Below are 13,906 nucleotides of genomic sequence, written 5' to 3' on the forward strand. Positions count from 1 at the left end.
TATTTGTTTTTTAACTTCAATTGTTTTCCCATTCAACTGATAATTAATAATTATCTAATCATTAAATTGAATAACCTTTTAGTTATAAGTTATAACTTATAAATGGTATGTTATTTACTTTTATTTATTTGATTTGTTGTTACAGTATATTTATTATATTGTAATAATTGTCGCCATATTAACATATTTTAGTTTATAATTATTTTATTACATTAAAATAATGACAGTACTGGACATAATACGGACAATAGCTAATGTAGGAAACGGTACTATAATTGGTGTACTATTTGGTACAACCAGTTATTTGTGTTACGATGTGTTTGTAAGTAATTGGCATTAATTAATGTAATTAATAACATTAATGTATATTTTTGTCAATATTTATTGTTAATATTTATTTTTTGATTTTGATAAACCAGTCTAAACTTGAACCGGGATATAAACAAGACAACTATTTCAGCTTTTGTATGACAATGTTTGGTTTGGCCATTGCGGGTGCAATCTCTGAAATATATTATATGCATAATCAGGAACATTGGAATCGGGTTCGGTATGTCAAACACCCGGACGGTAGCATTGAAATCGTGGGGAGGAGGACAAGGTGTTAGATCTTATCAAAAAAGATAATTAATTTATTTATTACTAATTTATTAAATTATAAATAAACAATTCTATATTTTATAAATAACATAATATAATAATTTATCCAAGTTATATAAATATAAATAATAATATATTGATTAAGAAAAATATATTTTATAATTATTTAATTTAGATTAATGACAGATTAAATAAAAATTAAATGAAAAAATGTATAAAGATATTTATACAGCAATAATGTTTGTTTATTAAGTTTATTTTTATAAATTTTAGTAATAATAATAATAAYAATTTACACAATTAAATTTTGAATTATTTACAAAATATTTTTATAAATTAAATTAATAATTAGTAAAATCAATTACTTTATTGTTTATAATAAATAAAAGATACGGTACTTAAATACTATTGAATATATAGATTCCATATTAAAGAATATATTATAGTTACTAATTAAATTTATATAGTAGTATGAAAATTAATATTTTAATATTGAATATAATAAAAAAAGAGAGCTTTATATAATAATTATACAATACTTAACATAATAATGATATAAATATTATAATAGTTTTGATGATTTCATAATTAATCATAAGATGAGAGATAAACAATTGATTAATGACTTAAATGTTGTGTGACTAACGTAAAAATACTCATACATATAGCACTTTCAATATTATAGTTCCGTATATACTTATAATATAAATACTGTATTAATAGATGCATTAACTTAAATAAAATCTCTTTAATATAATATACTGTAATAATTGATTTCACACAACACTTTCATCTCACAGTTCACAGTTTAATTGATATACCAATTATCACAACTAAACTATTACATATAACCACAAATTTTTATTTTGTTAGAAATATATTAAAAATAACTAACATTTGAGTTATAACTATATGTGTATCACGTAATGGTATATAAATTATTTATAATTAGCTAAAAAGTTAGGATATCCACTCATAGATTAATTATATACTTCTCGTTATTATCACGTTTAAAATTTTATATAATTAAATATAAATTACTGTATGATTTATCGTTTTATTTTTTTGCAATTAATCAAGTGATTAATTTATCAAGTACATTTATCTAACCATAATATTGTTGATTTCATATAATATTAACCTTCAAAAAAATAAAAATATTACATAAAAAAGGATTAGTTGACATCGAAATAGACTAGATTAGTTTAATAATTGAAATTATATTTGTTTATTTATAGATTATTTGATAATGAAAATAAAATTTTTGTTGACTTGAAATTCAACAAAACAATGACTTTAAATGTAAACAAATGTATTGATATAAGCAAGATTGACAGTCATTTTATTTTAAATTCTTATAAAATAGTTTTTAAATTTTCAACAATAAAAACTTATAAATATTTTTAATTTATAAAAATTACATTTATTTATAATATAACATTTTTGTTAAATTTTAGGACATTATATAAATTTGTAAGTACTGTTTTAAAAACAATTGTTCTGCTAATCAATAAAAAAATTATCAATTTCTTCTAAGCATTTCAAATAAATCTCAAACTAACAATAGGTGTATATAATGTATACTAAGTATTTTAAGTGTCAATTTCATTGAAACACATGTGTGACAATCGGTCGGAATATATTCAAAGAACTAATAAGAATATTATCGCAAATAAAAATTTGTTATAAAACTGTTATTTTAAAAAGTAACTCATTATTTGATGATTTTATTGTTGTCAATCAACAAGTTATTTAAAAAACTTCCAGAGAATTGTATTACATTTTGTAATTAATATTAAAAAAGTTTTTTTTTAATAATAAAATAGTTATTATTACTATGAGTACTATATTAGTATTATGTCTGCAATTATGTTAAATATTTATCTAATACTAGAGTTTTTGTTAACTGATGTACAAACTAAACCAATGGTTAACCATAGAAGCTATTTGGATGACACATCAAATTGGCATCACTTGTGCCATAAATTACCAAAAGTGATCACTGATGACAATCCACACTTCAATGATATTTTACTGTATATAATAAGCAGTTCATCGATGGCTAGGAATAGAGCATTGGCTATACAACAAAATTTTGTATGTATTTTATAATTATTTTTTTCAATTATTATTTTATTAATTTTGTTATTTTTTAATATTACATATTTTCTAAAATATATAGACATCATTGGACACACAAATAAATTCAAACATTGATACTATAATAAATGATCTAGAACAATTGGGACTCAATACCAGTTTTGGTTGGTTACCTTATATACCAAATGAAAATAGTTGGCAACAATTGTTTACTAAGATTACTGTAAGTTTTTTTTGTTAAATAAAAAATGATTATTGCATTTAATATAAAATAATATAAAATATTATTAATTTAATTAATTTAATTAATTGTATTGTTATAGATTGAACAAGCAATACAAGGTGCACATTGTTTTGCTAGATTATTTTCTATACCATTTAAACAGTGGACAACTGATAAATTATTGTATGCTACCGGTGCTGATGACAAACTTGTCAATTATTATCAACAGTTACATCATATTCACAATGATAACAATGTTTTACAGCATAACATAAGACTTGCCATTGCAAGTGATGTCTCACCACTTAAATGGGATATTATGTCAAACAAATACAGACTTATTGAGCTGTTGTCGGCTCGAAAATTAAGAGATTATCTTATAGTCAGACAATATGTAAAAACACTTGATTTCATAATCAAAATGTTTGAATATTTCAAAATTAATTCATTAAACATTTAAATATAGACACAAATTTATTTATTGAATCATAATAAACATTTGTTTGATAATTTTGTAATATTATGTAAGCAATGTAAATTAGCTGTATATACTGTATTTCTAACATTTTAAATTAAAAACAAAACAAAGTATATTTATATATAATATACATATTATACTGTATATATAATGTTATACAAATTTTCATAACTAACTATTTTATGTTTATAAGACCAGCGGTTTTATCATTTATCATATATGTACTGTACATACAGTATATGTATATAATTTACATGTACACATGTATATGTAATATAGCTTGTAATATATGTATTATACAGTGTTTATTAATAAATTTTTAAAGAGTTGTTTGTCGTATCACTAGTAGTCTAGTCTAATGAGTTACTAATGATAATGTCTTTTACTATCTGTTCCTATAGTTTAGCATTTTGTTCAATAATTTGTGTGACAATCTGTGTATAAGTCCTAGATTAGCAATAATACATTGAGAAACTATTACTGTATATAAAAAATTATATATATATTTTTATCGGCTTATATAGTATATCTTAATAAATCAGTTTCTATCTGTTTATTGACGCAAATTTATTCAATTTAAAAATATATTAATTGCAAAACAATTTGATATAAAGTCCATTTGTGTAATTTGACAAAATTCGTGTATTATATTATATAAATAAATATAATGCGTTCGCTAACATACTGTATAAACGATTATCATTTAGTAAAACTTTTTAAAACAAAATTTATAATTTTATTCACTTAAGTTTAACAACACTTTGTTTGGAAAAAAATCAAACTAACAATTCTTGTAAAATTTGTTTTTTAACTTTTTAAAATTATAACTTACAAATTATATTATTGCAATATTAACAATAGATATACTTATAATTTATAGACTATTATTTTTAAGTACTATAAATGAATATTGTCAATGTTGATGGTATCGGTATGTATAAATCATACAGTATAATATTGGTAATGTACTTTTTTAAGTAAGTTAATGTTTTATACATTATATATAGCAAATACAGTCATATAAATTTATATAAATACACTTTACTAAAGTATACAATTCAACTATGCATTTATGAATTAAAAAGTTTATCATATAATAAAAATTTTTAAATTGCATATGTGTTTTAATTGCTTAAATTTAAACTTTAAAACGAAAACATATACTTAAATAAATATAGCAATTATAGTATTTTAAGTATTTTTGTATTAAACAATAATATTGTTGTCATAAATTTGAAAACTATATATTTTGATATCTCAACTATGGATGACATAATTGGACTTTCATTGGATGAACTCATAGAAGATCCGTCTCTTTTGTCAACCAATAAACCGTATTATTTGTCTAAAGATTATAATGAAGACAACAGCGGCTGTAGGTTTGCAAAGAAAGATATCGATAAACAAGAATCTAATGAAAGACTGAAAGAAAGGGATGATCTGATTGAGTCATATAATAGTTTGATTGAAAGAGAGAAACGAGAAGAGAGAGAATCAGATGACAGAAAAGGTAACAAACATTTTGGTGTGAATTCGGGTCAGATATTTGTGGCAAACATAACGTGGAGACTAACAGATCATGAGTTACGCTCAGTGTTTGACGAGTTTGGACCTCTCATTAGGGGTTATGTTAACTATAGAAGAGATGGTCGATCGGAGGGAACCGGGTTTGTAGTGTTTAAGCGCTATGAGGACGCACATAACGCGTGCCGCCAATTGGATGGTACGGATTTGGACGGACGATATTTGCGACTACATTTGTTTGACTCATCGGGTCGTGTGATCTCTGGCTGGTCACGAAAACGTAAGCATACTTTTAAAGATCCCGATATACAACCGGACACATCTAACATAAAAATTGATGATCTCATTGATCTCAAACTCGATGACTATATAAAACGTCGTAAATATGATAATACATGGGATTACTATTGAATTTGTTGTTAATTGTGTTTAATTTTTATGATTTGACAAATTGTTTTTTATTTTAATATTTTTTTTAATTATGACATTTTCATAATTTTTGCATTTAATCTTAAAGTACACAAATATTCTCAATAAAATTTGTTAATTGTTTATATAAATTGTATTTTATTCATATTTTCCAATAATAATAACCTGAAAACTTAAGCCTTTTCTGAACTTTGACCTGAGTTTAATCCGAGCAAAGTTGCGACCAATGCCACCATCAATGATATCTGCATTACCACCGTTTCCGTCATTATTTATATCAAGTACAGCGATACCAGTAATGATGTTATGTTGACAATTGACCGATCCTTTGGGCGGATATTGAATCCACGCTTTGGTTTTACTAAAACAATTGGACTCTTTGGTGAGTATTTGATGCCAGAGAACAGTATCTCCAACTTTGGGAATACCGATCACTAAATTACTTGATTTTCTCTGACATGAGTTACAATAGTCGCAGACCTCTTCCCAAAGGTCTCTGATATCTTCGATATCATTGATATCCGCAAGAGTTTCAATAATTAAGTCCATTTGGTTATACAATCAAATTACAAGACTGTATATAAATTAACTTTTCTAAAGAAAAATTTCAAACGATTTTTATTAAAATGTTATATTGATTTTATATTGAACTACAGTACAATAATATATATATAATCTAGTTTTTCAAACAAAATTATAAAATTAAATATTTATTAAAGTTGTTAAGAAAGTTGAAACATTTACTGTATTAACTGTATGTTACTGATATGTATTATAATAATTACTACAAAATAAATAATACTTAACTGAAATTAATATTAAATTACAGTAATTTTTTAATTAGGTCAACAAAATTCTTACTAATATGTTAAATATATATTTTTATATTTTCGGATCTAAAATTTTAATTTAATTAATTGTTATTTTATGTAATTAAATATTACAATAAATTAAAATAAATTATTAAACAGTACAACAAATTTAAACTAGTTGTATAGTAATATACAACTACCGGTAGTTTAATTATTGATGTTATTTATTAGTTTAATGTTAAACATTGTTATGAATTAAACTTTATCTTTAAAAAAAAGTTTATTACTACAGTATATTACTGTTTAGTACTCTCTTTCTTTAAAAAATTTTCAAATCTTTTAATAATCTTAGTTTATATTTAATGACTAAGTGTGTAGTGTGTGAGTGTGTAAATAAGTTTATGTAAATGAGTGGATAAGTTTAAAATAAAATTAATAAAATAAACGCACTTTTATTTAATATGATTTTTAATATTTTAAATCTAATTCTGTAATATAATAGAATCAATTAAATATTATTTAATAAATATTTTTTTAATTAAAAAGTTAATAAAATTATCAAATATATTCATTAAAATCTACAAATATATATATTACTGTATTTAAAATATATTGTAGTGACCGGTATCAGCCAAACCAGGTTATTCTCAAAGAGTTTTTTCAGTTTATTTATTAATCAAATCTAATCGTTTGTAATATCAGTGAATCGTTGATAAACTGAATTGACTTCACTATCGGTGTCCATATATTTACCTATAATAACGATTGTAAATGAATATCCGCAAAACCAATTGGACTGTAATTTAATGTCCACAAAATCAAAGCCAATGCCGCCGTTTAAAATGCTGGCCTCACCTCCCATACCGGTGCGTTTGGAGTCGATTATAGCGACACCCGTTATGTTAATATTTTTTAGATTAGGCGCTCCTCGGGGCGGATATCTTACAATCTCTGAGCGCCAAACAAACGGTTTGCGTTCAACAGTACGCTGTAGATAGAAAAGTATGGTATCATCCATACGGGGCGCACGATATATGACTGTACTGTCGCTGTCTTTTACATACCATGTCTTTGACACCAATTCCCACAAGTCTTTTAACTCTTGTTCAACATTGCATTTAAACGCCACTCGACTTTCCATATCATTATAGACAACCATTTTGTCAGACATTTGATTCATGTATTTCACTGGATTTCTATCTCTTTTCAAACTCGATTCAAATGATTTATTAATTAGTTTGATATTAACGTCTAAATTGTTATTTTTTATGTCGAAATCGTTGTCCGCACCAAACGGATTGCTTTCAGTTTTATTAATATCCATTTGTCAAATATATTTCTATTATTATTATTATTTTATAATATAATTTAAATTATATAATTAAATGATATATCATTAGAAGTTATATATTTAAAATACATTAACAATAAACAACACCTGAACTATTTGTCAGTTAATCGCTAAATATTTTTTTAAATATGCAAATGTTATCAGTTATAAAAATTATTTTTAGATGACATTATAAATTATGTTATTATTTTATAAAAAAGAAATACATTTAAATTACACACAAAATATTAATATACTGTATATTAATAGTTTTATCATTTTTCTCATAAAATTTATAAAATACTATTAATATATAATAAATCTTAATATAATAAAACAATATTATTTATATAATTATATAATAAATAGATGTTTAATTAAAAATCAATAATAGTTTAAGTTTTAAATAATTAAATTTTTATCATCTTTTTTGTTACTAAAGTGTTTTGTTTTGTATTTGTCATAACCTATTTCAATGATTACAAATATTGCTGCCAAACAAAATAATAACAACAATAATGATATAATTAATATGAAGTGTTGAATAGCTATTGGCTTATAATTGTATTTTTCTTCCAGTTTATCAAATGTTGAAATTTGATTTTTATCTTTAATATTCTTATATAGAGTTTCACTGATCCACATGTCGTATATACCACTTTCAAGTAAATATGTCAAACTATTTTAATGATAAAATAATATCAATTTTTAATATAATTGAAAACTTAATAATTATAATAATTGAGAATAAATACAAATATATATATATTAACTTACATTCTATTGATATAAATTGTCTCATTTTGTTGAACATTATGAGTGATTGGCATAAAATAAGGTAAAACTAGTTGATTGTCTTGAGATCGATAAAGATTTGTATAGTTTATAGATTTAGTGGCAAAATAAAAGTCAAGAAATAGTTTATCACTAACGATGGCTATCTGTCCCGTATTTATCTTATGAAAGACTTGACTCTCCCATTCATTTTGTTTGTTATTTTCAGGATTTTCAACAATAGATCGGTTAAAGAAATTTTTGTAAAACTCTTCCATCGGATTATTGAAGTATTCGACAGAAGGCTCGCCTTCAAAGATAATGAATGGTATGTCCTGTTTGGCCAAATCGGCGATTGAGTCTATTTTACTGAACCGGACGGCAAATACAAGAAATGATAAAAGTGCTCCCGAAAAGGCTGTCGTAAATATGAATGTCGCCAATGACCAGATCATTAGTATCGGTGATATACTATGTCGGCGACTAAAGTTGTTTAACGATTGGCGGAACATAATTGCGATAAAGTTTATGAAAATTGTGTTACTATTGTCTGGTGACGGTATGTGATAGCACAACAATATCAACACTAAATACATGATCCAAAAGATTATCCAAATGTCGGCATTAAATATACAAATTAACCGAAATAATGGTTGCGAAGACACACCTTTTGCCGACAATATGCTCAGCATTGGTATATCACTCAAAACTTTTGTTAGTTTTAAATATTGAATAAATTTTGTGTCGTTTAGACTCATTGGTGGATATGGTGTTAAAATAATATGAATATGTTTTGGATCTATCAGTTCAAATGGCATATAATCAACAGTAGTGTCTTCAATATATGTCAGACTAAATCATTGTAAAACATTAATAATATTTGCAAACAGTTTTTTTTAAATATTAAAATTTTATTTTACCTATAGTTTAAATATTTGCTAATTTCAATGACCACTCCTAACATTGGGCCACAAATTTTGTTATTATTCACATCGATAAATGGCTGCCAAAATTCAACCGCAAAATTTAATGTACCGATTGGTTGTGTATTGTTATTCATTAAAAAGTTGACCGATTCTTCGGGAACAAAATGGTGACAAAATCGAGACTCCATTTTTTAGTTTATTAATATTTTACTTCATATTTACTATAATAATAAATATTAAACAATTTCTTATTTCATTATCCAATTTATACATTTAATGAATAACAGATTTATTGAAATTATTTGAATTGTTTTGTTTTGTTTTGTAGAGCTTAACAAAACCAAATGTTAATGAATTCGTTTCGCAAAAATATCTAAATTAATTAAAATTTTTATAATAATCTATTGTTAGTACTAATGTTTCTAATTTCGAGACAAAAATATCAATTATTAATTTTATTTTATTTTATTTTATCAAATGTGTATCTAATGTCTATAACTTATAAGTTATAACTAAGTCTATAATCATTCATTTAGTTAATGTCTAAAATATACTGTATATTGTTTAATATAAATAATACATGTTTATTAGTTTAACAATTTTAATAATATCGATATTTGTTACATATTATCCTTTGTATATAAAATACCAGTATATTTATATTATAGAATAAATGTATCTTTTAATATAATTATAGCTTTTAACTTTCTAGAATACATTAATCAGGTTTGCGATGAAGTGGGGATTTAGTCAGTTTACCCCCCCTTGAGATCACGATTTTTTGCTATCCTTTGACCTAAAAGCCAAAATGTTAGGGGGCTCAGGTTCATTTAATATTAATTAAAAATAAATAAATAAATAATAAGTATGTTTTAATATAAACAAATAAATAAAAACTAGTTAAATACTGAAAAAATAATTGTTTACATCACTATAACATTATTTAAAGTATTTGATATGTAACAAAACAATGTAAATTAACTATTTTTATATTTAAACTTAAAAAATAATATCTTATTTTCTAATTAACGCAAAATATACATTTAAAATAATAAAAATGCATTAAATAATTATTAAATATGTAGAGTATGGGTATCTCCACAAAGAATAAAAAATTATATGGAATTTACTTAAATTTAGTAAAAATTGTTTAAAAAGCAATAAAATTGTTGAACACAAATCTTCCTAAGATTTTTTGTTGTTGAAATTGTTGTCATTTTACCCCCTATACCCCTGAGATTGAAAACCTTTCGCAACCCAGACATTTAATGTTAACATTACAATACAATACAAAATATTAATATTAATATTTAGTATTGGATTATTTTCATTATTAAGATAAATTACAGACATAATTTTTATTTAATTGAGCATTTTATACTATAAGCTTCATGTAATCTAACAGTGAATAATATAAATAAAAACTATATACAATACATTATAGTATAATAATATTTTATTAAAGGATCTTTAATGTTATAATTTATAAATAAAATACAATAAAAAATATCTAAAAAAAATACTGAAAGCTTATATGTTTGTCAATTTTATGCTAATTATATTTTAATTGTAACTTATTTATTATATTAGTACATTATGTGTTATAGTGTATTATTGTTGTATTATATTTTATTCTATATGAACTTAATTTAAGTTTATAAAATTTTAGAATTATAAACTATAATTAACCATGTACAATATTGACAATTTATTGACAGTATATAACATTATTTCAAAATAAATATTATTATTAAAAAAAGAATATTATAATTAAATAATATCATTAAATGATAACTAATAATTCATAAGTTTTTAATAAATATAATTTATTAAAAATGATAAATTGCTTTTTGTATGTTTTTTTGTATAACAAATCTATTGCATTTTTTAAGTATTCAATTGTTTGGCCAATTTAAGTACGAGTATGAAAAATCTACATATAATCACATATATCTATAAAAAATAAAATTTAAAAAAATATTTTTTTTATAAATACAGCAATAATATTATTTATTTATTTATCTTTACTTTATATGAATTAAATGAGTTTATAAAAAATTGATTTCCACACGAAAAGCCAACCAAACGACGATTACGGTTAGACATAGTTTCTATCATTGATAACACCTTTAGATACATAAAAAAAATAATTATTAAAATATTATATTATTAACACAATTATACAGATTAGAAATATTTTTCAAATACTTTTAATTTTACATTCAATGAATTACTCGATAATAATAATACAAAATATAATTTTCTAAATAATTTTGTTGAAATTTCCAACTCTTTGTACACATACGATGTAATTGTTAACAATATGATAAGCATTATTATAGCAAAAATACAAACTATAAGCACCGGTAGCAGTGATATATCTAACTGTCCGAAGAGAACCTGATGTAAGACAAACAAAATAAATGGAATGTATGTATAGATCAATACAAAGAATATTCTTTTCCAAAAACGGTTCAAATCATTAATTCTGACAAATATTTTGTTACATTTATTAAGCATATTATAAATTGTCATTTCGTTTGTGAATATTTTGTCACTTTCTGTATAAATTAATTGTTTCAACAATTTGTTCATTGATTTTAATAATAGTTTTGAATAAAAACAAACAATTATAAAATATTCTGTTATTATATATATAATGATCGGACAATAATGAAACCATTGATAAAACAGTAGAGTTGATAACAATCCATGTGATAGAAAAGTATTTAAACTATATTTCAATATTATTAACACTATAATCATTATTATAAAAGCATATTTAACTAAAGGTAAGACAAGTTTCACGCAATAATTAATAATAAGTGATATCAATATAAATTGTTTAAAACATTTTTTATCGTCAATATTGAGCACATCTAAAGGTAAAATACCTTTTAATGTTTTTAATATTATAAGCCAATTGGTGTCTTCATCTGATGATTTAATAAATATATAGCTATATAAAAACAATATTATAGATACATCTAAACATATTATATGAAAATATGTGACAATACCGCCAAAATTTTTTAAAAAGTCAAACAAATATTTCGGTACATTTCCATTATTGTCAGTTAAATAAATATATAATAAATATTTTAAAATGCTAATAAAGTAAAGCACTAAAATATAAATGCATTTATATTTTTTATATTTAAATTTTTTACAATAAATTATACCGCTTGAAAAAATGTAATCAATATCATCAATAGCTATGTCATCAATTAAACAATTGTTTAAATCAATATTTTGAACTTTAAAGAATTGATATTTGTTATATAAATTTTTTAATTTCGTTGTCATTATTAATTAAATAATAATAATATTTGTTCAAAAAGTTAAATATCATTTATTTGTAATATATGTATGAAATAAATGTTTTATTATTTAATACATTCTCAAACTCTATTTTTCATGACTATTGAACTCTATTTTTAAAATGATAATATATTTTTATTATCATTTATTATTTATAATCAATATATAAACTTTATATTTAACTATTTATTTATATATTATTTTACAGAATAAGTAGTAAAATATTTATGTTATATGTATAAATGTCTAAACTTTATAATAATTGATTAATGAATAAATTTATAATATATTACTTATACTGCATAAACAAATAATACATAACTACTATAAACAATAATTCAAATATAATAGTAAAAGCATGTATTTTTAGTTTATAATATTTATATTTATAAAATTAGTTATATATTATATTATATATGGATATTAATTATGTAATTATGTATATTTTAATATACAATAATAATAAACAATAATAATTCTAAATATATATATTTGAAAAATATTAATACATCATATGATAGTTATAATACCAATAGTTTTTAATTTAAATTAAAGTTATAATTATAATTGACAATAAATGAATAATTCATATAAAACTTTTATTGCATTTTATTTTCATAGTCTAATCATTAATATGACAATTAAGTTATACGTTATTACATTAATTAGTATTTAGTAGATAATAATTATTATTATGTTGTAGTAATTTACATTTAATATTAGTTTTTTGAAAATATGTATCAATAATTAGGGCAATAGTTTATTATTTTATACATAGTTTCAAAAATTACATTTTATTAACGATATAATACAAAATTAATTTTAAATAGTATTTAAAAATTTTAATAAATGTACAATTTATATTTAATTATCTTTTAATTTTTTTAAATTTTTGTTATACACTTATATAGTTTAAATTTAAAATTAAAATTCACTAATTATTATTATATGACAGTTATTACTTCAAACGATTAAACAAAAATCTCATTTTGAGACAAAAAAAACTTTTAGCAATTGAAAGTGTATAATAATTATTATTTAAAAGTGTCATGGTACAAAATAGAGGTGGTCAGCATGGTCAGTTTTTACAGCAGTTTAGATCTAATTATATACACACACAGTATAAGTCATACAACTTAAATAAATATAAATTTCAATAAATTTGACCAATAGTTTACATAAAGACAACATAAAAACATTGGATGACATGTCATTCATGAGATTTTTTAAGAACAGATTTCTATTATTTTCTTGAATTATAAATATTTGATTATATATTATAGATAAAATAATATTTAATAATCAATTTTATTTAATTTAAAAAGTATTTTTTACATTACACCATTACAATTGATATTATTGATTACTCTTAAAGTTAATTCTCTAAAA

At 22.0% G+C, this 13,906-nt stretch overlaps 4 protein-coding genes and 1 long non-coding RNA gene across 5 annotated transcripts; 3 read left to right on the forward strand and 2 right to left on the reverse strand.

Annotated features, from left to right (window-relative positions):
* Positions 1-12: 12 nt before the first annotated feature.
* On the forward strand, positions 13-596 carry LOC128964182 (uncharacterized). The gene is made up of 3 exons (XR_008484673.1): positions 13-105; positions 228-322; positions 420-596. It is a non-coding gene; the product is annotated as an uncharacterized LOC128964182 (long non-coding RNA).
* A 1,918-nt stretch (positions 597-2,514) lies between these two features.
* LOC128964061 (uncharacterized) lies at positions 2,515-4,028 on the forward strand. Its single transcript, XM_054310620.1, has 4 exons — positions 2,515-2,697; positions 2,783-2,923; positions 3,024-3,346; positions 4,016-4,028. Exons 1-4 carry the CDS (start codon positions 2,527-2,529, stop codon positions 4,026-4,028), a joined length of 648 nt encoding a protein of 215 aa, XP_054166595.1. The 5' UTR covers positions 2,515-2,526.
* Positions 4,029-4,570: 542 nt separating this feature from the next.
* On the forward strand, positions 4,571-5,327 carry LOC128964062 (polyadenylate-binding protein 1-like; the record flags this gene model as incomplete). Its single annotated transcript, XM_054310621.1, has 1 exon — positions 4,571-5,327. A coding segment is annotated over exon 1 (663 nt), but the record flags the coding sequence as incomplete, so codon positions are not given.
* A 177-nt stretch (positions 5,328-5,504) lies between these two features.
* Positions 5,505-5,966, reverse strand: LOC128963958 (uncharacterized; the record flags this gene model as incomplete). The annotated part of the gene is made up of 1 exon (XM_054310509.1): positions 5,505-5,966. A coding segment is annotated over exon 1 (399 nt), but the record flags the coding sequence as incomplete, so codon positions are not given.
* An 825-nt stretch (positions 5,967-6,791) lies between these two features.
* Positions 6,792-7,422, reverse strand: LOC128964003 (uncharacterized). The gene has a single exon (XM_054310560.1). It carries the CDS (start codon positions 7,344-7,346, stop codon positions 6,849-6,851), a length of 498 nt encoding a protein of 165 aa, XP_054166535.1. The 5' UTR covers positions 7,347-7,422; the 3' UTR covers positions 6,792-6,848.
* Between the last annotated feature and the right edge of the window lie 6,484 nt (positions 7,423-13,906).

The sequence above is a fragment of the Oppia nitens genome, unplaced genomic scaffold (assembly GCF_028296485.1).
Source record: "Oppia nitens isolate AA-2021 unplaced genomic scaffold, nextdenovo-longstitch-racon4-pilon3 scaffold8_pilon_pilon_pilon, whole genome shotgun sequence".
Lineage (NCBI taxonomy): Eukaryota > Metazoa > Arthropoda > Arachnida > Sarcoptiformes > Oppiidae > Oppia > Oppia nitens.

Excerpts from the sequence above, each read along its gene's own strand:
- LOC128964061 (XM_054310620.1), top strand. The coding sequence starts at position 2,527 with ATGGTTAACCATAGAAGCTATTTGGATGACACATCAAATTGGCATCAC. Across the intron at positions 2,698-2,782 it reads TGGCTATACAACAAAATTTT|ACATCATTGGACACACAAAT; the intron begins GTATGTATTTTA and ends TAAAATATATAG. Across the intron at positions 2,924-3,023 it reads AATTGTTTACTAAGATTACT|ATTGAACAAGCAATACAAGG; the intron begins GTAAGTTTTTTT and ends GTATTGTTATAG.
- LOC128964003 (XM_054310560.1), bottom strand. The coding sequence starts at position 7,346 with ATGAATCAAATGTCTGACAAAATGGTTGTCTATAATGATATGGAAAGT.